Source organism: Tamandua tetradactyla, chromosome 10 (genome assembly GCF_023851605.1).
Source record: "Tamandua tetradactyla isolate mTamTet1 chromosome 10, mTamTet1.pri, whole genome shotgun sequence".
Lineage (NCBI taxonomy): Eukaryota > Metazoa > Chordata > Mammalia > Pilosa > Myrmecophagidae > Tamandua > Tamandua tetradactyla.
Window position 1 is genome coordinate 52092244 of NC_135336.1, and position 20230 is coordinate 52112473.

General features: G+C 36.9%; 1 protein-coding gene across 2 annotated transcripts in view; it reads right to left on the bottom strand.

Moving 5' to 3' along the window:
• CRYBG3 (crystallin beta-gamma domain containing 3) overlaps window positions 1-20230 on the bottom strand; it is a 130981-nt gene that overhangs the window by 78397 nt on the left and 32354 nt on the right. For both annotated transcript variants that reach the window (XM_077118641.1, XM_077118642.1), the window contains one exon: window positions 1105-1532. In XM_077118641.1, the coding sequence (XP_076974756.1) occupies window positions 1105-1532 (428 nt within the window). The remainder of the gene's footprint in view (window positions 1-1104; window positions 1533-20230) is intronic.

Genomic DNA, 20230 nt, shown 5'->3' on the forward strand with positions numbered 1-20230 from the left:
AATGAGGTATCAAGCTTTATTTTTTTTCCAAACTGTCAGCCAATTTCTCTAAGTCTTTGTTTCTGTAAGAACATATAAAAGGCCATCGCAAAGGTTCAATTTCCAAATATGTGACTCTCTATTTCTAGATTATTACATTCCATTTAAATGTCTAGCAAATATTATACCATTATGATACTGTCTCAATTACTGTGGCTTTACTAGTACATTTACTATCAGGTAAATTAAGTCCCCATTACATTACTCTTGGTGGGAAAACTAATCTATTTGGGTCTCAGTTCTTACTGTTCACATGTAAGGTTACTTTGAGGAATTAAATGCAAATACTCTGAAAACTATGAAGAGCTTTATAATTATAAGTTACCACCTATATCTCTGACTAGGGTATTATTGATGATCCTTTCAATAATGAAAAGAATTCTCAGGTAGATGTTAAATTGAAATCAGTAACTCCTACTAGCTATGAGGGAATAGTTGCATATTACATAAGATGTTTAATGGGTTCAACACTGCTACAAGCATTTCTTGGGTAGAAAATATTCCTTCTAGTTCATATGAGTAAACGGAAACACAATTTTGAGTTGATTTGTTAATCAAAGAAGGAAAGACATGGGGCAGGAATGCTACCTTAATTCATGCAAGATTTCAGTTTTTAATGCTGTGTAAAAGGTTCACAAGGGCAGTTTCATGAATAAAGTTGACTTTGTTTCTTTTCTTAACCCTTCAATTTGATCGCACAAAGACTGATAGAATGGGAAAACAAACTTTAGTGCCATTTTTCCCGCAAATGCACATAATACAGTAGGAATTCAGACAACAAAAGACATTCCCATCCAAGGAAGTCTTAAATTATAAATAAATCTTGTACTTCTACGAATTTGCCACCTTTTTTGGTATGATTACCATCCCCTAAAATGTTCAAAAGGCCCTAGATGGCCTTCAGGGTATACAGAAGCATCTTTACTTATTTCTTTTTTACCTAGTAGGAGAAGGAACATCACAGAAAGCTTTTTCCAACCCTCCTCAATTAATAGAGTTAGAACTAAGACTCAAAGCCAGGTCCACAAGCTGCACTTTTTTGCCTCAATTAATTTTTAAACTTACTTTAGCAAATCAATGGCTTCCTGTTCACTGTCTTGTGTTGTAGCCAAAGAAAAGGCATCTGAGAGCTCGGATGAGTTGGGCTCTTGTTCTTCTGGGGGAGGTGCCTGGACTCCAAGATGGCCAATGAAAATCTCCCTCTCCCCTTTAATCCCATCCTCACAGCGGTCACTGGGACTTCGTAATGCTTTCTCAGTTTTATCCTGGTCTCGGAAAGAAGCCTGCTTAGCATCACCAAGAGAAGATTTTCCTGAGATATTGAATAAGTTACCAAGAAACTGGAAAAAGCTTTCTTTGGTCTGTCTATCGCTTTCTCCTATTTTGGTATCTGAAGTAGAACTGGAAAGGTCATTTGGCTTTTTGGAATCTTCTGGCTTTGGAAGAGTGATTGGCTTGTCAGCCTGGTTCCTTTTGTCCTCAATTTGGAGAATCTTTGAAAACAAAATAAAGAATAATAAGCGTCATCATTCGAAAAATTAAATGGTTGGAAGGAAGAAAAGCTGAAAACAATCACTTAATATGCACTACTAGAGAACACCTGTGCTAAAACCTGAGTAAACTAAGTGTGCCGCACTAACGTTAAGAAAGTGGTTTAAGAATCAGCAACCTTAAAATAACACGTTTAGTATACACTCAGAAGAAACTGAGCAACCTTTGATTGTTAAAATAATTAATGAAAAGGAAATGGACATAAAGAGAATCTATGTACAATAAAGTATTTAGAAAGCACACAAAGTGTCAAAGAACATTAGAACTACACAAATTCATACTACATCTAGAACGGTGTTTTTCAACTTTGCTTTTTTTTCATTATTACCACACACACATGCACACAAAGGATTTTGGACATTTTTTTCCTAACCTCATTCCCTATGACATTTAATACCACAGATATGCTATAATCTCTGTGTAATGTGGTCAGAAACCATTGTTAATATCTAAGATTTTTTTCACGTCCCCGCCAAGAGCCAATTTTTGTCCCCTTGAGGTTGATACTGCTTCCCTTAAAAATTCATCATTTACAGGACATTGACTTTTGAAATACTCTAGATCCTAAAACACTGTATCAATAAATATACTTTAACATATAGTTAAGATTCAAATTACTTCACTAGGAAAAATACTTAGAATCTTTCAAAAGCAGAATGTAATAGGAAAGCACAATTTTACTAATGTGAAATTTTGGAATTTCCCCCCTCCCCTAGATTCAAGGCATCATATTTATTTTTCACACTAACCTATAAATAACTCACTTTAGCAATTCATATTCAACAACATATTATGATCCACACAATTAGTGCTGCACATTTTAAGGCATCACACTAAGATTCTGGTGAATCCTCGTAGATTCAGGAGAATACTAAACTGTTGGTGAATAGTCCAGGATACCTATCTTTTAATCAGCAAACAGTCTAGAAAAGGTTTCTTAAATATTGATATAATCTCTGCTGGTTGAAGTAGGTATTTTTGATTCCTTTAAAGTAATTAGTCAACATGCTACATATTCCAGGACTATACCAATGATTGAGTCTGCCTCAAAAGTAAAGTTTTTGAGAAAATTCATCTTTCTAATTTTACTTGAAAATGTCTAACATCAAAACTGAAAGAAAAAGTTGAATTTAATAAGGACTCTAAAACAATTGAGCAAAATGATTCAAATTCAGTTCAATTCTGTAAATATTGACTAATAACCTATTTAATATATAACAGACCATGCTAGGGATCTGGGATACATTTGTGAATAAAACAGATGACTTTTATTCAGTAGTTTACAATCTACTGGAGAATTCCGAGAGAAAGACTTCAGCAAAGCAACATGAATACAGTGACAGGAGAAGTAAAGCATACGTGGGAACCCAGAACCAAACTGACAAGTCCAGACTTAGTGGAGGTGAAAGCAGAGGAGGTAACTCAGGAGATGCTTCCTAGAAGTGCCTTCTGAATGGGGACTCTAGAGTGGCTACTATGGGCAGGAAAGGTGGCTCAGTGGCAGAGTTCTCACCTGCCATGCTGGAGACCCGGGTTTGGTTCCTTGTGCCTGTTCATGTAAAAAAATAAATAAATAAAAATAGAGTGGCCACTGTTCTTCAGGTGTATGTGCATGTTTAGTGGGGTGGCAGCTTCTAAGAAGTTTAACATGACTAGCGCTTAGGGAACAAGAATGAGAAAAGTGAAAGATAAGTCTGGAAAGACAAAGGAACAGATCAAGGCAAGACTTAGGTGTCTTTAAATTTCCCTTTATTATAAGAGAGCTAATGGACAGTATCTTCAAATATTCGGTACTTTAGACGAAAATAAACCTCATCATTGCATTACGGCAACCCATGAAGCTGCCACAATGGGTAAAATTATTCCTCTCAAGAGGATGAGGGAAGTCAAAAACATGGTGCTTCAATTCAGAGAAAAAGTCCATATGAACCCTTCCTGGTAAAGCACAAAGTCCAGTTATGTGCCTTAATTCCAACCCTTGGACAACACTGGGCATTTCTGCAGATGTTAGGACACTTCCAGGGGTGTAGCTGACCTGTTCATAATTAAGTTCCTGCAAAGCAAGCCCATACTCCTGTGTGTCTGTGCGAGGAAAGACAGCAATGAGCATACGGGTATACCACTTTACAGTCTTCCCAGATTCCAAAAAGCTTTAGGCCAATGTGCCAACTAACCCTGCCTTCTGAATATACTGGCTCACATACTTGGAAAAGGAATGCACATTCAACAGCAACTGTCAGATGTTAGGTCCACTAGTCCTTATAAAAGGAAAGCTTAAATGAGTCACAGAAAGATCAGGACACCAAGGTGAAACCACCTTAAGGCACACAGTTTCACGTAACAAAGTTCTATAAGAACCTGATCTTCAAGAAGGCAAGAGCATTATAATTATAACTTGTTCACCTCATTCTACATTCTAACCCGAGTTCAAAACAGTTTATAGGAATGTCCCACTAAAGACCAATGAAATTAGGTATATGAAAAGTTGAGAAAATGGTTAAGGCCTATTAACACAGCAAATTAATTTCAACCCAACAATACTTTAAGTTTATTTCCACCTTTAATTTCTCAGGGAATTTTTGACTGAACACACAGCATTTCTCAATATGTGAGGAACTTAATAAATTATCTGAGTCTCTACATTTAGAATACCATCAGCCTTTTAGAGGCACTGTAAGTCTCAAGTTTTATTGGTTTCAACTTCAACCTAATCCCACTGTCTTTATCTCTTCTGTCCAATCTTCTGTCCATATGGGAGCCCACGTTACAAATCAAACATGACCTCTCTTCATAGAAACAACATAAACAGCCTCTCAGTTTGACAGTAAAAGATATGCTAGTCAACATTCTGAAAATGCTAACGTACTTGAAAGATATTTACAAATTTCTAGTTCTTTAATTACTTCACTTAATTTGTTGTAATTACCAGCCTTCTCCCCAGGTCAAAATAAACTAACACTTTAATATGAATAGAACAGTGATTACTTTTTTCTATTTAACTAGTATGACCCAGCTCAGGCTGGGTCACACTTAAAGAAATACACATTAAACTATCACAAATATTTTTTAAATGCTTTAAAGTTTCACAAAAGTCTTATAAAATTGAGGCAATGACCAAAAAAAAAGGAAAATTCAGAGAACAAGGGCATTACAAGAAGAATGATTTTCGTCAAAAACAGCATTTATTCCACTATCTTAAGATTTACACCTGATCATTCCTTTCAAAGCATAAAGGATTTCTTTCCAAAGGAAGATAAGTCGATGCTAAACTACTCCAAGTGCATGTTTTGCTAAATTTATGAGTCTTCACATTCAACCTTTCCTTGTATGTATAAATAAATTACATACAATTTTTTTAAAAGCACTTCTTCCCTCTTTCTTTCAATTTTTAGCTTCTTTGCTAAAGTATAATCCCTAAATCTTCAGTTTACTGAAGATCATTTTTTAGTTAACGTAAATGTCTCAAATGCTTATAACATGTCTCTCACTATCCAAGAAATTTATAGTAACAATTAAAATACCATCCATCAGCTAAATAAGAAAAATTGTTTCTAAATTTAGAAACAAAATTGAGCAGAAAAGTAAACATCAACAGTAAATTCTATGTTTATATAATTAAAATTTTAAATTTGACCTAAAGCAGCCATTGTTTGAACCTCAACCCAGACAACAATGGAAGTTTAGCCTGCCACAGAGCCTCACCAACTGGGGCTGTGTCCACCTGCCAATAGGACTATTTGCTATTGTTCCAAGAAGTGAGTAGAAGAGGAGCACTTAGAAATCAAATGAAAACTAACAAAACATCATTTATAGTTAGTCTCAAAGGTGTTGATATTCTGCATATAAAATTTGGAGGGCAATTTACATATACATTTTGGAAAGCTTTTTTTCCTTCATAATCAATATGCTGTAATATTGTACCTTTAGGTCCAAATTCATCCATGCATCTACTCATTTTACTGTGTGTATAATACTGTGCTAGACACACTGATTAATAAGCTGCCTTCAAGGAGCTTATAGTCTAGCAAGGAAATAATCATTACAGCACCATGCGTGGGACAGAGCAGAGGCATGTACACGAGGGAAGACATGATTAACTTGATTAAAAATGGTAACAAACCATTACATAAAGGAGGTAACACTGATATTGCTCCTAAAGGGTAATTGAAAGTGTCACAAAAGAATGGGTGAGAAAATAATTCTAGACACAAGGAATAGCATGCGCAAAGATACAAAGGTTTGAAGTATGTTCACTATGGCAGGGATGTAGCAGAGGCAGACTGGGACAGAAAGTACAGAAAATGAGGCTGATAATATGAAGTAGAGGGTGAGGGATAACAGCCATAGATGACTATGTTTTCCAAACTGGGCAACTGCTTGAATAGTGAGAATAAAAATGGAGGTAGAAAATAGAGAACTAAGCACTCCCTGGGCATATAAACAGGATCACAAAAAAATGTGTAAATGCCAGAAATGATAAGTTTTAGATACTCTGGTGATGCCCAAGTAAGCAGGCAGAGGCATGACTTAGGAATGCAATTTGACAGTGCACACTGTATGCAGGGGAAAAAGAGTCTTAGAAGAAAAACATTAAAAGGTAGGCACAAAGACAATGATATAGCTTTTACAATGTGACTCTGTGATTGTGAAAACCTTGTGTCTGATGCTCCTTTTATCTACCATATCAACAGACGAGTAGAACATATGGAATAAAAATAAATAATAGGGGGAACAAATGTTAAAATAAATTTAGTTTGAAATGCTAGTGATAAATGAAAGCGAGGGGTAAGGGGTATGGTATATATAATCGTTTTTTTTTTTTCTCTGTTATCATCTTATTTCTTTTCCTAAATTGATGCAAATGTTCTAAGAAATGATGAATATGCAACTATATGATGATATTAAGAATTACTGATTATATATGTAGAATTGAATGTTAATGTTTTTGTTTGTTGTTAATTTTTTTAATTAATAAATAAAAATTTTTTTAAAAGTTAGAAATTCACAGAACCCACAAAAAAAAAAAAAAAAAAAAAGGAGGCACAAAGAAGAAAATAAATCCATGAAAGAGACAGAGAAGTAGTCAGAAATGTTTTGAGGAGAACCAGGGAATCATTTCGGAATCTACAGAGTAGAAATATCAAAGAGGAGCTGTTGGTCAACATTACCATCACCAAAGAGTTTAAAAGAAGATGAGGAGTGAAGAGGGCTCTAGGATGACAGCTGAGAATTCACAGGTGATTCTGGAAAGAAGAATGAGGACAGAGAAGTGGGGAGGGGAACCAACTGCGTGGGTTGATACTTGAGACCAGGAAGGGAGGAAATGGTTAAGTACATATTACTCTTCTCGGTGCGTAAATTGTGAAGTGAAGGAGTGGCTGGAGATGAGCACGGAAGGTAGAGAGAAACCAAATCAAAGTTCTAATCCTGTATCCCTTTGCCTTCATTACTTGCTTCATTACCCTCAACTACTGCCCTGAATTCCTGACCATTCCTCTCTACCAAAACTGTTATTTCCAGATATCACCAGTGAACTTTCAACTGCCAAACCCAGTGGCCTCTTCATTCACCTTACTATGAATTTTCTAGTATTTACAAAAATCAAAGCAACACACTTGTATGTGGCAATATATGGGGAAGTGATGAACACCATAAAACTTTCACAGGAAATATAGATTACTGAAGTAACATTTTCTTGGGTTAAATAGCTGAACTATTTTTTTTTCAATTCACAGAAGTAAACACAGGAATACCAACATTTAAAAGTTCACATGTAAATGCATACACACATGTACTTATGGTTTCCACAGGAACCATATGTTGATTATCCTATTAGGTCTTTTCATAAAGGAACATTAAATCACCATTTATGAAAATTTAATTTTAAATGTTGCCACATAGCCTTTCTAGTTTCTAGATGAAAGAATTGGCTCCTACAGTAATCACGCCATGATTTCTAAACACGATATGTGTTTCTTTTAGAAATGGACTTTAATATTAACCAAGCAATGCACTAACAAGGTGTCATATAAATAGATGGAGATCTAGCTGAGGCAGTCCTTTCACATATTATCTCATTTGAGCACTGCCAGACTACAAGGTAAAGCTGGGAAAGTATCACTATTCCCATCTTATAGATGAGGAGGAACTGAAGCACAGAGGTAGCTATGCAACCAGAACCACAAAGCTGGATAGTGACAGGAGCCACACATACCTCCACCCAGCCCTACCGGCCTAGGGCTCTTTCTACAGTCCAATGCCGCCATTGCATCTGGCCAAAACCAGGCCAGGCCATGCCCTCCAGAGCACTGCTCTCCTAAGGTGAAAGACAAAGAATACTTTCAAAGCCAGAGGGGAGTAAAGAGTATTAAATACCAGTATAAGATCCAGACAGATGAGGACTAGCCTCTTCAACTATGTCAGGCACAGTCTCACCTCGGGAATTCTGCAGTTACTCTTTCTCTGTTTAGAATGTTCTTTCCCCAGATAACGCTATGACTTCCTCCCTTACATCCTTCAGATTACTTAAATGTCACTTCCTCATTGAAACCCACCCTGGTCACTCGATCTAAAAGAGCAAGCCCCTCTACTCTAAAACTGCTTCTTCCCCTTCCCTGCCTTATTCTTCTCCTTTGTACTTGCCAGTATCACACACAAACACACAAACACACACAATCATTTAATCTCTGTCACTTCCTCTAGGAAGTAAAATTCACTAGAGCAGGGATTTGACTGTCCATTGTATTCACTGCATTATAACGAACACCTTAAAAGTACCTGACCATAGTAGGGGCACAAATATCTGTTGGATTAATAAATAAAGAACTGAGAACTATGGAAAAGCTCTAGGACTGTAGGAAAAACAGTCATAATAGCTCAGGAATTTGTGAATAGAGACCAAAACTCAAGATGTTAAGCAGTGAATAGGCGGTGAAAAAGGAGGACCAGTTAGTAAAAAGAAGGGAATCTTTTTCTTATTATTGTGATAAAATGTACCATTTTAACGATTTTAATGTGTACAATTTATTTGGCATTAATTACATTCACAATGTTGTGCAGCCATCACTACTGTGTTTCCAAAGCATCTGGAAACCCCAAACAGAAACTGAATACCCATCAAATACTCCCCATTTCTCCCTTCCCACAACCCCTAGTAACCTCTAACCTAATTACTGTCTGTTTGAATTCAATTATTCTGGATGTTTTATGAAGGTGGAATCATACAATATTTGTCCTTTTGTATCTGGCTTCTTCTACTTAGCATAATATTTTCAAAGTTCATCATTCATTTTTAATAACTTGGCAATATTCTATTATATGATACACCACATTTTGTTTATCCACCCATCTGCTGATGGACACTAGAAGGCAATTTTTCAAAGGTTTTTAAGTAGAACCTTTTCGAGACATAAGATGACAGGACAGTTTAAGTTCCAAGACAGAAGCTGTGGAAGGAGGGCAACTGCTATACAAAAGAGGATAGTGTCAGCTTCCAGAAGGAAAGGCAAAAGGTGGTGAGAAAAAGAGTCCAGGGGAGAGTATTTTCCTTTACCTTGGAAAGGAATAGGGGCATTTTCTGTTCCAAGTGAAGTATGAAGGACAGTGTCCTAAGCCTGAGAAATTCTAGAAGACAATTTGTACAAGGTCCCAACAAGTGGCTCTGATCCTCAGTAAAGCAAGAGGAGACATGACCAGTCAAAGGAGGGGAAGCAGAAGTAGACTCAGGATTTCGGCTCCAAGAATGGAGATGACTTGAAAGAGTATTTCTGGGGAATGCAAGTAGCAGTGAGGGCCAATGTATTCATTCATTCAACAAATTATGTATTTATTTATGTATTCATTCATTCAACAAATAATGAAAAGCTAAGCACTATTCTAGGTGTTTGGATGCAACAATAAAAAATGCACCTCACACCCTACTTCCATGCAGCCTACCTTCTAGCGACGTAAGAAATTTTTGCAGATCCAAACAGCCATCTCCTCAAGCAGCCTTGGGTGCCATACAGGGAACAAGGTCAAGGGTTTGAGAGAGATATGCTGAGAGGAAAAGAGTTTTACTATCTCTGGCACCTGGCGCGGCCATTCTACTCCAGGGCTTGGCTTCATTCTATACGACACCTTCAGAAAACCCTGACGCCCCAGTTCCTTAGCACTCTCACAACCATCTCATACCTGAGTCTTAACCTCAGACATTCCTCAGTGTTCACAGCCTCCCATCTCTCCAGCTCTCTTACCCAACTATCCCTGGTATACCGACCACACCAGTTCTTCTGCCTCATCCCAGACTCTTACATGTCATTTTCAGATCCCACATATTGTCATATCTTTTCTATCAAATATAACCTCAAAGCCCCTTTCCCCACCTTTGGTCATCCCCACCCAGCAAAACAACAATTATATCTTTTTCACTTAAGTACATAAATCTTGCTTTAAAAATCCCGAGGCACATGCACAGCTATGTAGAATCAAGCTGCCAACAAACTGCTATTTACAGTGACCATGCTGGTGTCTCCCTTCTTTCATATTCTATAAACTAATAATTCTATCTGCTATTAAAAAGTCAGACAAAACATCAGAACACCAAGACCTCTCTCCCTCAGAATACTGCCAACAGTGACCTAACCAGTCTTCTTGTATTCACTCCTGTTTTATTCAGGTCAACTCTCCAGATAAAAGCCAGAGCCATGGGCGGGCCGCGGTGGCTCAGCGGGCAAGAGTGCTTGCCTGCCGTGCCGGAGGACCCCGGTTCGATTCCCGGCCCCAGCCCATGTGGAAAACAAACAAACAACAAAATATAATAAAAAAAACAAGAAAATGTTTGAAGATGTTTCCCTTTCTTCCTCCCTTCCTTCCTTCCATCCTTCCTTCCTTCTCTGTCTTTCCTTCCCTTCCTCCCTTTAAAAAAAAAAAAAAAAAAAAAAGCCAGAGCCATCTCTTTAAGCATTCAAATCTGATCATTCTTAAAGTCTTCCAAGGATTTTGTATTGCCCTCATGATAAAATCCAAACTCCGGGGACATGCTAGCAAGATGGCGGCATAGTGAGGTGTAGAATTTAGTTTGTCTTCCAGGGTAGCTGATAAATAGCCAGGAACTCTATGGGACAACTACCGAGGGAACATCACTGAGCAGACACACAGTGTATACCAGTCTGAGACAGGTAGAACAGCTGAGATCCCACACAGAACTGTAAATCTCCCAAGCCACAGAGGCCAGCTCCCCTCCCCTACAGGAACGGCAGGGAAAAAGAAACACACCCTACTTGGAGCAAGTAGCTCAACCAAGCTCCAGTTGCGGAATTAATTAACAAATTCAGACTGCTGAAAACAGGCCCCAAGCACAGATAAACCTGAAGTAAGAACTAAAGGAACAGGGAGTTTCTGCCCTAGCAGAAGGGGGTGAAGCTAATGGAGGAAAAAAAAAAAAAAACAGAGGCTTTTTTAATTGTACAGCACAAAATACTGAAAAGAGCTGAGCATCAAGAAAAGGGGGCACATATAGCCTGGGGACATACAGAGCCATATACCAACTCCATCTCTTGATTGGTAAATCTGGGGAACTGGGGTCTGGCTCTGAAAAGGCTTTTTGCCCCATATTTTTCTTACTTCTTAACAGCTCATTAGATAGAACTGGAACCCTCTCAGGCTTCAGCACTGCCCCACTCAAGGGCCAAATTAAGGCAAGTTTGAGAGATAAAGTAACTAGTCAGGTGAATGGGGATAATTCCCTAAAGGGTGTATCTTCCCCAAGAAAAGGGGGGAGAGGTCAGCTCAAGCAGTGGCTCTCCTTCAGGGAATTCAGGATGCAGGGGCTGGAAACAGAAACAACCTAAGTCCACCTACCTCAGCTTCTGTCTCAACCACACCACTGGCAGGGAGAGGCTGCTGAAAATTAAAGACACCACATCACTTTATGCTGTGGGAAACTGCAGGCTGAAATGTGCCAAAGGTGGACAGAATGGAAAAAACACAGAGTCTCCAGGCTTCATAGGAGAGTGTGGCAATCTACTGTTTCTAACCCTCAGGGAAATTTGATATTGCTTACACACTCCTTCTGAGACAAGGGCTGGTATCATCTGGGAAAATCTGACTGGGGTCAATCATATCTGAGGAGACCCTCCTCAAAAAAAGGTTCCATATGAGCAGGGCAAGAACTGGAAAAACAAGAGTTAAAAAATTTTGATCAGCTAAATAGAACCTATGCTAGATGTCTAGAGTAAGTTGAACTGAATGCCAAAGAACAGACAGAGGACAAAGTCAACCCACAAGAAAACCCTAGGTAAAAGAGAGAAAGCAACCTCCAGAATAAAGTAATTAAGGAAGTCAAATCCCTAGAGAGCAGCAAAAATTAACAAGTCACACTAGGAAAATCAAGGCTATGGCCCAATCAAAGAAATAGACCAACATTTCAAATGAGATAAAAGAGCTGAAACAACTAATTCAGGATGTTTGAACAGACATGCAAAATCACAAGAAAAAGTTAATCAACAAGTTGAGAGAAGACATGGCAAAAGACATGAAGGATATAAAGACGACACTGGGTGAACATAAAGAAGAACTCAAAAGTTTTAAAAACAAATGGCGGAACTTATGGGAATGAAAGGCACAACAGAAAAGATGGGAGAAAAAAGGGGGGGAGACCTACAACAGCAAATCTGAAGAGGTAGAAGAAAGATTAGTGAACTGCAGGACAGGACATCTGAAATACTACACACAAAAAAACAGATGGGGAAAAAATGGAAAAATGTAAGCAGGGTCTCAGGAAATTAAATGACAACATGAAGTGCATGAATATATGTGTTACATGTGTTCCAAAAGAAGAGAAGGGAAATGGGGCAGAAAGACTAATGGAGGAAACAATCACTGACAATTTCCCATCTTTTATGAAAGACATAAAATTACAGATCCAAGAAGTGAAGCATACCCCAAACAGAATATATATAAACAGACCTACTCCAAGACACTTACTTATCAGACTGTCAGATGTCAAAAACAAAGAGAGACTTGTCTCTTTGTCCATCACATACAAGGGAAGTTTGATAAGATTATGTGCGGATTTCTGAGCAGAAATCATGGAGCTGAGAAGGAAGTGGTATGGTATACTTAAGATTCTGAAAGACAAAAGCTGCCAACCAAGAATTCTATACCCACCAAAACTGTCCTTCGAGGAGTTTAAAATATTTTCAAAGTCACTTGGAAGAATTTGTTACTAAGAGGCCAGCTCTACAAGAAATACTAATGGAAACACTAAAGACAGGAGAAAGCAGACTGGAGAAGAATGTAGAAATGAAGATGATTAGTAAAGTGCAAAAAAGAAGATATGACATATAAAATCCAAAAGAAAAAAATGTTAGAAGAAAGTACAGCCTTTATTTACACTTATAACATTAAATATTAATGGATTAAACCCTCAATCAAGAGACATCCACAGACTGGTAAATGGATTAAAAAACAGGACCCATCAATTTGCTGTCTATAAGGGACTCACTTTAGATCCAAGAACAAAAACAAACTGAAAGCGAAAGGTTGGAAAAAAGATTATGCAAACAACAGGCAGAAAATAGCGAGGGTAACAGTACTAATATCTGACCAATTTAGACTTCAAATATAAAACAAAAGAGATGAAGAAAGACACTATGTATTAATAAAAGGAACAACTAATCAAGAAGACATAACAATCACAAATATTTATGCACCGAGCCAGAGTGCCCCAATATATATAAGGCAAACACTGAAGGAAGAAGTAGACAATCTCTACAATAATAGTTGGAGACTTCAATTCACCACTCTCATCAATGGATAGAACCTCTAGACAGAGAATCAATAAGGAAACAGAGGTTTTGAATAATATGATAAATGAACTAGACTTAACAAACATTTACAGAACATTACACCCTACAACTGCAGGAAACATATTTTTTCTCAAGTGCTCATGGATCATTCTCAAGGATAGACCATATGCTGGGTTACGAAGTAAGACTCAAAAAACTAAAAAGACAGAAATTATACAAAACATTTTCTCAGATAATAACGAATGAAGTTGGAAGTCTGGTAGAGGGCCAGAAAATTCATAAATATATGGAGGCTAAACAACACATTCTTTAAACAACTAGCAAGTCAAGGAAGAAATTACAAGAAAATAAGTAAATATCTTTATTCAAAAACCGAGGAATTAACTGTTCACCTGGAACAGGTACAGAAAGGAAGTATAGAAAAAACAGCAAACTAACTCCAAAGCAAACAGAAGGAAAGAAATGAAGGTTAGAGCAAAAATAAATGAAATGAAAATGTGAAAACTAAACAGAAATTTTTTTTTTAAAAGTTGTTCTTTAACCCTAATGAGAGGTATGGAAAGATCAAAGGTGATAGTGGAATTATACATAGAAGATAGGACTTAGCAAACGAATATGAATGCTGAATCATTAAACTGATATCTTTTTTAGTCTCCGGTATTTTAGAATAGCTATAAGTAAAAATCTAAAATTGAGAACTTGTAACCCATGTCAAATTCTGAAGTATGTTCTACAACTAATTGTGGTGCTGGGCTTGGAAATTTATAGTTTTTTGTATATATGTTACCCTTCACAAAAAAAGAAAGGAAAAAAAGTCAATTGTGATGATAAAAAAGTATTTAAGCCCTCTACCCTCCTATATTTTGGGGCAGCTAGAAGGAAAAATACGAGAGGATCATATGGTAGCCCATGACAAACTCTGGGATCTGTCCTGTAACTACTTGTTGAAGAATGCCTTGAAAACTATTGCTTTTTTATTTCTTTGCTTTGTATAAATGTTATATTATACAATAAAAAAACGTTTAAAGAAAAAACCTTCTCCCAAGATGGGAACGGGACAAGGAAGCCCTCTATCACCACTATTATTCAACATTGTACTAGAAATTTGAGCTACAGCAATCAGGCAGGAAAAAGAAATAAAAGGTATCCAAATAAGGAAACAAGGAAGTCAAACTTTCATTATTTGGAGGTAACTTGATACTATACTTGGAATATCCTGAGAAATCTACAAATATACTTGAACTAATAAACAAATTCAGCAAAGTGATAGGATACACAATTAATGTGCAAAAATGAGTAATGTTTCTATACCTAGCAATGACTTAATTGAAGAGAAAATGAAGGAAAAAATTCCATTCAAAATAGCAACTAAAATAATTAAGTATTTAGGAATAAACATAATCAGGGATGTAGAGATCTGCATGGTTTTGCTATTATGACCTTTGTAAATATAAATTAAGAGGCTTATAATATAGATTATAACATAGATTACAGGGGACCTAGAGCTACTCAGAAACAAAAGATGGGTGAATGGTTAGCTAATGAGGTTGAATTTAAATGTAAGGGAATAGATAGAAGTGAAGGCAGTTCATTAGAGGGTCTATAAATAATAGTGCCATATTAACAGTGAACATGATTGAAAGGTGTTGTATAGAACCATGCATACTATCAATTAACATTACAAATATAAATAAATTCTGTCATGAACTAAAAAAAAAAGTTGTTCTTTGAGAAAATCAATAAAATCAATGGACCCTTAGCTAGGCTGACCAAAAAAAAAAAAAAAGAGAGAGAGAGCGAGGAAGCAAATAAATAAAATCATAAATGGTAGAGGGGACATAACCACTGACACCACAGGAATAAAGGAGATAATGAAAGAATATTATGAGCAACTATAAGCTAATAAACTAGACAATGTAGCTGAAAGGGACAACCTCCTAAAAAAGTATGAACAACCAACATTGACTCAAGAAGAAACAGATGATCTCAACAAACCAATCACAAGTAAAGAGATTGAATCAGTCATCAAGAAGCTCCCAAAAAGAAAAGTCCAGGACCAGATGGTTTCACATGCGAATTCTATCAAGCATTCAAGAAAGAATTAGAACCAATCCTGCTGGAACTCTTCAAAAAATTGAAGAGAAAGGAAAACTATCCAACTCTTTCTATGAAGCCAACATCATCCTAAAACCAAAGCCAGACAAAGGTACTATAAGAACAGAAAATTACAGGCCAATCCTTTAATGAATATAGATGCAAAAAATCCTCAGTAAAATACTTGCAAATCAAAACCAGCAGCACATTACACCACATCAATAAATCAAAACAGAAAAAAACATGATCATCTCAATCAATCAGAAAAGACATTTGACAAAATTCAACATCCTTTCTTAATGAAAACACTTCAAAGGATAAGAATAAAAGGGAACTTCCTCAACATGATAAAAGGGATATATAAAAAACTCACAGCTAACATCATACTCAATTGGGAAAGAATGAAAGCTTTCCTTTTAAGATCAGGAACAAGACAAGGATGCCCACTGTCACCACTGTTATTTAACACTGTGTTGGAATTTCCAGCCAGAGCAATTAGACAAGAAAAAGAAATAAATGGCATCCAAATTGGAAAGGAAGAAGTAAAATATCATGATGACATGATATTATATGTCAACAATCCCAAAAAACCTACAGCAAGGGTATTAGAGCTAATAAATGAGTACAGCAAAGTGGCAGGGTACAAGATCAACACCCCCAAATCAGTAGTGTTTCTATATACTAGTAAGGAGCAATCTGAGGAGGAAATCAAGAAAAAAATTCCATTTACAACAGCAACCAAAAGAATCAAATATTTAAGAATAAATTTAACTAAGGACACAAAGACTTACACACAGAAAACTACAAGAAAGTGCCAAAAAAAAATCATGGAAGTCCTAAATAAATGGAAGGGCATACCATGTTCATGGATTGGAAAACTCAATTCATTTAAGGTGTCAATTCAACCTAAATTGTTTATAGATTCAATGCAATACAAATGAAATCCCAACCACTTACTTTTCAGAAATAGAAAACCAATAACCAAATCTATTTGGAAGGGCAGGGTGCCCCAAATAGCTAAAAACATCTTGAGAAAGAAAAATAAAGTGCAAGGTCTCACACTGTCTGACTTTAAAGCATATTATCACAATGCTTTAAAGCTACAAAGCTTTAAAAAGCTACAGTGGTTAAAACAGCATGGTACTGAATAAAGACAGATATACTGACCAGTGGAATCAAATTGTTCAAAAACAGACCCTCTCATCTATGGACAACTGATCTTCGATAAGGCCATCAAGATAATCCAATTGGGACATAGCAGCCTCTTCAATAAATGATGTTTGGAGAACTCAATATCCATATGCACAAGAATGAAAAAGGATCCATATCTCACACTCTATACAAAAATCAACACAAAATGGATCAAAGACCTAAACATTAGAGCTAAAACCATAAAACTTTTAGATGAAAATGTAGGGGAATATCAAATCTTGTGATAGGAGGTAGTTACCTAGACCTTATACCCAAAACCAAGCAATGAAAAAAGAAATAGATAAATGGAATCTCTTAAAAATGAACACTTTTGTGGATCAAAGACCTTTGCTAGGAGTGTAAAAATGCAGGCTATGCAACGGGAGACAATATTTGGAAACCACGTATCAGATAAGGGTTTAATATCCAAAATATATAAAGAGATTCTATAATTCAACAACAAAAAGGCAAACAACCCAATTAAAAAATGGGCCAAAGACATGAGCATTTTTCAGAAGAATCATTTACAAATCACTAAAAGGTACATGAAAAGATGCACAACTTCACTGGCTATTAGGGAAATGCAAATCAAAACCCCAGTGAGGGGTGGTGCAGTGGTGGTTCAATGGCAGAATTCTTGCCTGCCATGCCAGAGACCCAGGTTCGATTCCTGGTGCCTGCCCATGTAAAAAACAAAACAAAACAAAAGCACCACAATGAGGAATGCAGCTGTGAGGCATACAATGATGTGAATGACCTTATGGGACATGTGGTGTGGCAAAATAAGCCAGAAACAAAAGAGCAAATATCGTATGATCTCATTTAGAAAATACAAGAAAACTGGGGCCTATATTATAAGTATTTACATAAAGCAGTCACAGTTAGGCTGGAGTGGTAATTGTTATTTATGATTTTTTTTTTTTTTTTTTTTTTTTTTGGTATGAGCAGGCCCTGGGAATTAAACCAGATCTCTGGCATGGCGGGTAAGAATTCTGCCACTGAGACACCACTGCACCACCCTTATTTCTGGATTTTGAGGGGCTGTTTTATATTTGTATATGATATTTAGAGATAGGAATGAGGCCAATGGGGTCAGGATTAGGGTAATTCAGAATACAGGGGTAAGGAAGACATTACCTGTATTTTAGAACTTCACCTACCCTTTGAGATTATAGGAAGAAAGATATATTACCCTACAGAATCTAGATTTTCTGTAGCACAAAATCTAACTCAGCTTGTCTGGAAATATCATTTAAACAATCCAAATACAGGAACCTAGAATAAGAATGAGGGCCTTCAATCCTGTATAGCTTACAGTAATGCCTGGATACATCCCAGAGTATATTAAGCAGATAAGCAAAAAGTATTGGCAAAGTTCCTTGATGGATGGGAGAAAAATCATGTAACTACTAAACTTTACCAGGGAAACTCCAGATACAGTGCCAAACTTTAGGGACACCCAAAAGAATAGGCCAAGCCCTTGATCTTGAAACTTGTTCTTGTGAAGCTTATGTATGTAGCAGAGAAGCTTAGCCTACCTACCTATAGGTATATTTAAGCTTCACCTCCAGAGGACCTCTTTTGTTGCTCAGATATGGCTTCTCTCTCTCAGCCCAAATCTGCAAGCAAAATCATTGCCCTCCCCCCTATGTGGGACATGACATCCAGGGATGAAAATCTCCCCGGTGGCATGGGAGATGACCCCCAAGGATGAGCCTGGCCCTCACACCATGAGATCAACAATGTCACTGTGACCAAAAAGGGGAAAAGAAGTGTAACAAATATAAGGTATGATTGGTTGAGAGAGTTTAAATAGAGTTGAGAGACTACACTGGAGGTCACTCTTATGCATGCCACAGTTAGACAGTGCCACCTATCAGAACATGCCAAACTCTAACCAAAACCATTCCTGTCAATCCTAAAGAATACCTGAAGTATTACATAATATTCTACAAAGGTCCCATGCACTAGGGTAACTTTCCAAAACCTACAATCTCCAAATGGGACCCTGGACCAGATAAGTCCTGAAATGCAGAGGGGCCAGACCTCAACAGAGCATCAACTAGTTTCATCCCCCTATCCCATATTATTGACAGGCCCTCCTAACATGAAAAAATTAGAATGGGAATAGCACAAATACTCCTAAAGAGTGGGAAAAAGATCAAAGATTATGGTGGAGTTATACAGAGAAGGCAGGATTTAACAAATGAGTATGAGTGCTGAGTTATTATAATTATATTCTGTTGGTCTCCAGTGTCTTGGAGTGGCTAGAAGAAAAAATGAAAAATCATGGAACTGTAACCCATACCAAACTTTAAAATCTGTTCCATAACTACTGGTTAAAATGTACTTGGAAATGTATTGCTTTTTTGTATATATGATATATTTCACAATAAAAAAAAAAGTTAAAAAAAAAAAAAACCCGCAATGAGATATCTTCTCATATTCACCAGAATGGCGAGTATCAAAAAAAACACAGAAAATGACAAATGCTGGAGAGGATGTGCAGAAAAAGGCATACTTATTCACTGTTAGTGGGAATTTAGAATGGTGCAACTGCTCTGGAAGGCAGTTTGGTGGTTCCTCTGGAAGCTAAGTATAGAACTGCCATATGATCCAGCAATCCCATTACTAGGTATATATTCAGAGGAAATGAAGGCAAGGACAGAAACAGACATTTGCACACTGATGTTTATACTGGCGTTAGTAATGAGTGTGAAGAGTGGAAACAGGCCAAATGTCCACCAACAAACAAGTGGCTAAACAAGTTGTGGTACATGCACATGATGGAATATTATGCAGCTGTACAACAGAATAAAGTCATGAAGCATATAACAACATGAATGAGCTTTGAGGACATTATGCTGAGTAAAATTAGCCAGAAACAATAGGAAAAATATTGTATGAGTTCACTAATATGAACTAACATTAATGAGTGAACTTCGAGAGTTAAAGTTAAGAACACAGGTTATGAGAAGATTTTCAGGTAGAGATTTGGGCATTTGGTGTTGAAGGAGTACAGAATGCCCAACAGGACTGACTGTAAAGACTCAGAAATGGATAGCACAATACTATTTGATGGTAACACAATAATAAAAGTACACTGATTGAAGCTGAGCATGAGTGTGGTTATGGGAGAAGGGCTGGGGGCATGTAAGACACCAGAAGTAAAAACGAGGATAAATACTGAGATGGGATAATTTAGGAATGCCTAGAGTGGACAATGATGGTGATTAAATGCACAAACAAAAGAATGTTTTTACATGAGGGAGAATAAATGAATGTCAACATTGCAAGGTGTTAAAAATAGGAACAAATACAATCAAGGCAAGCTAAAATCTACAGCTAACAGTAACACTGTAATATGCTTCCACGGAATATAACAAAGGCAATATGCCAAAACTAAATGTCAATAAGCAGAGGATATAGAGGAGAGGTCTGGAATTCTTTGTGAAAGAAGAGGAAATGCCCTCATATAGATTGTGGTGATGAACGAAGTCATGGCTATACAATTATATCAGGAACCATTGATTTTTCGCTTAGGTTGGATTGTATGAAGTAAGAAT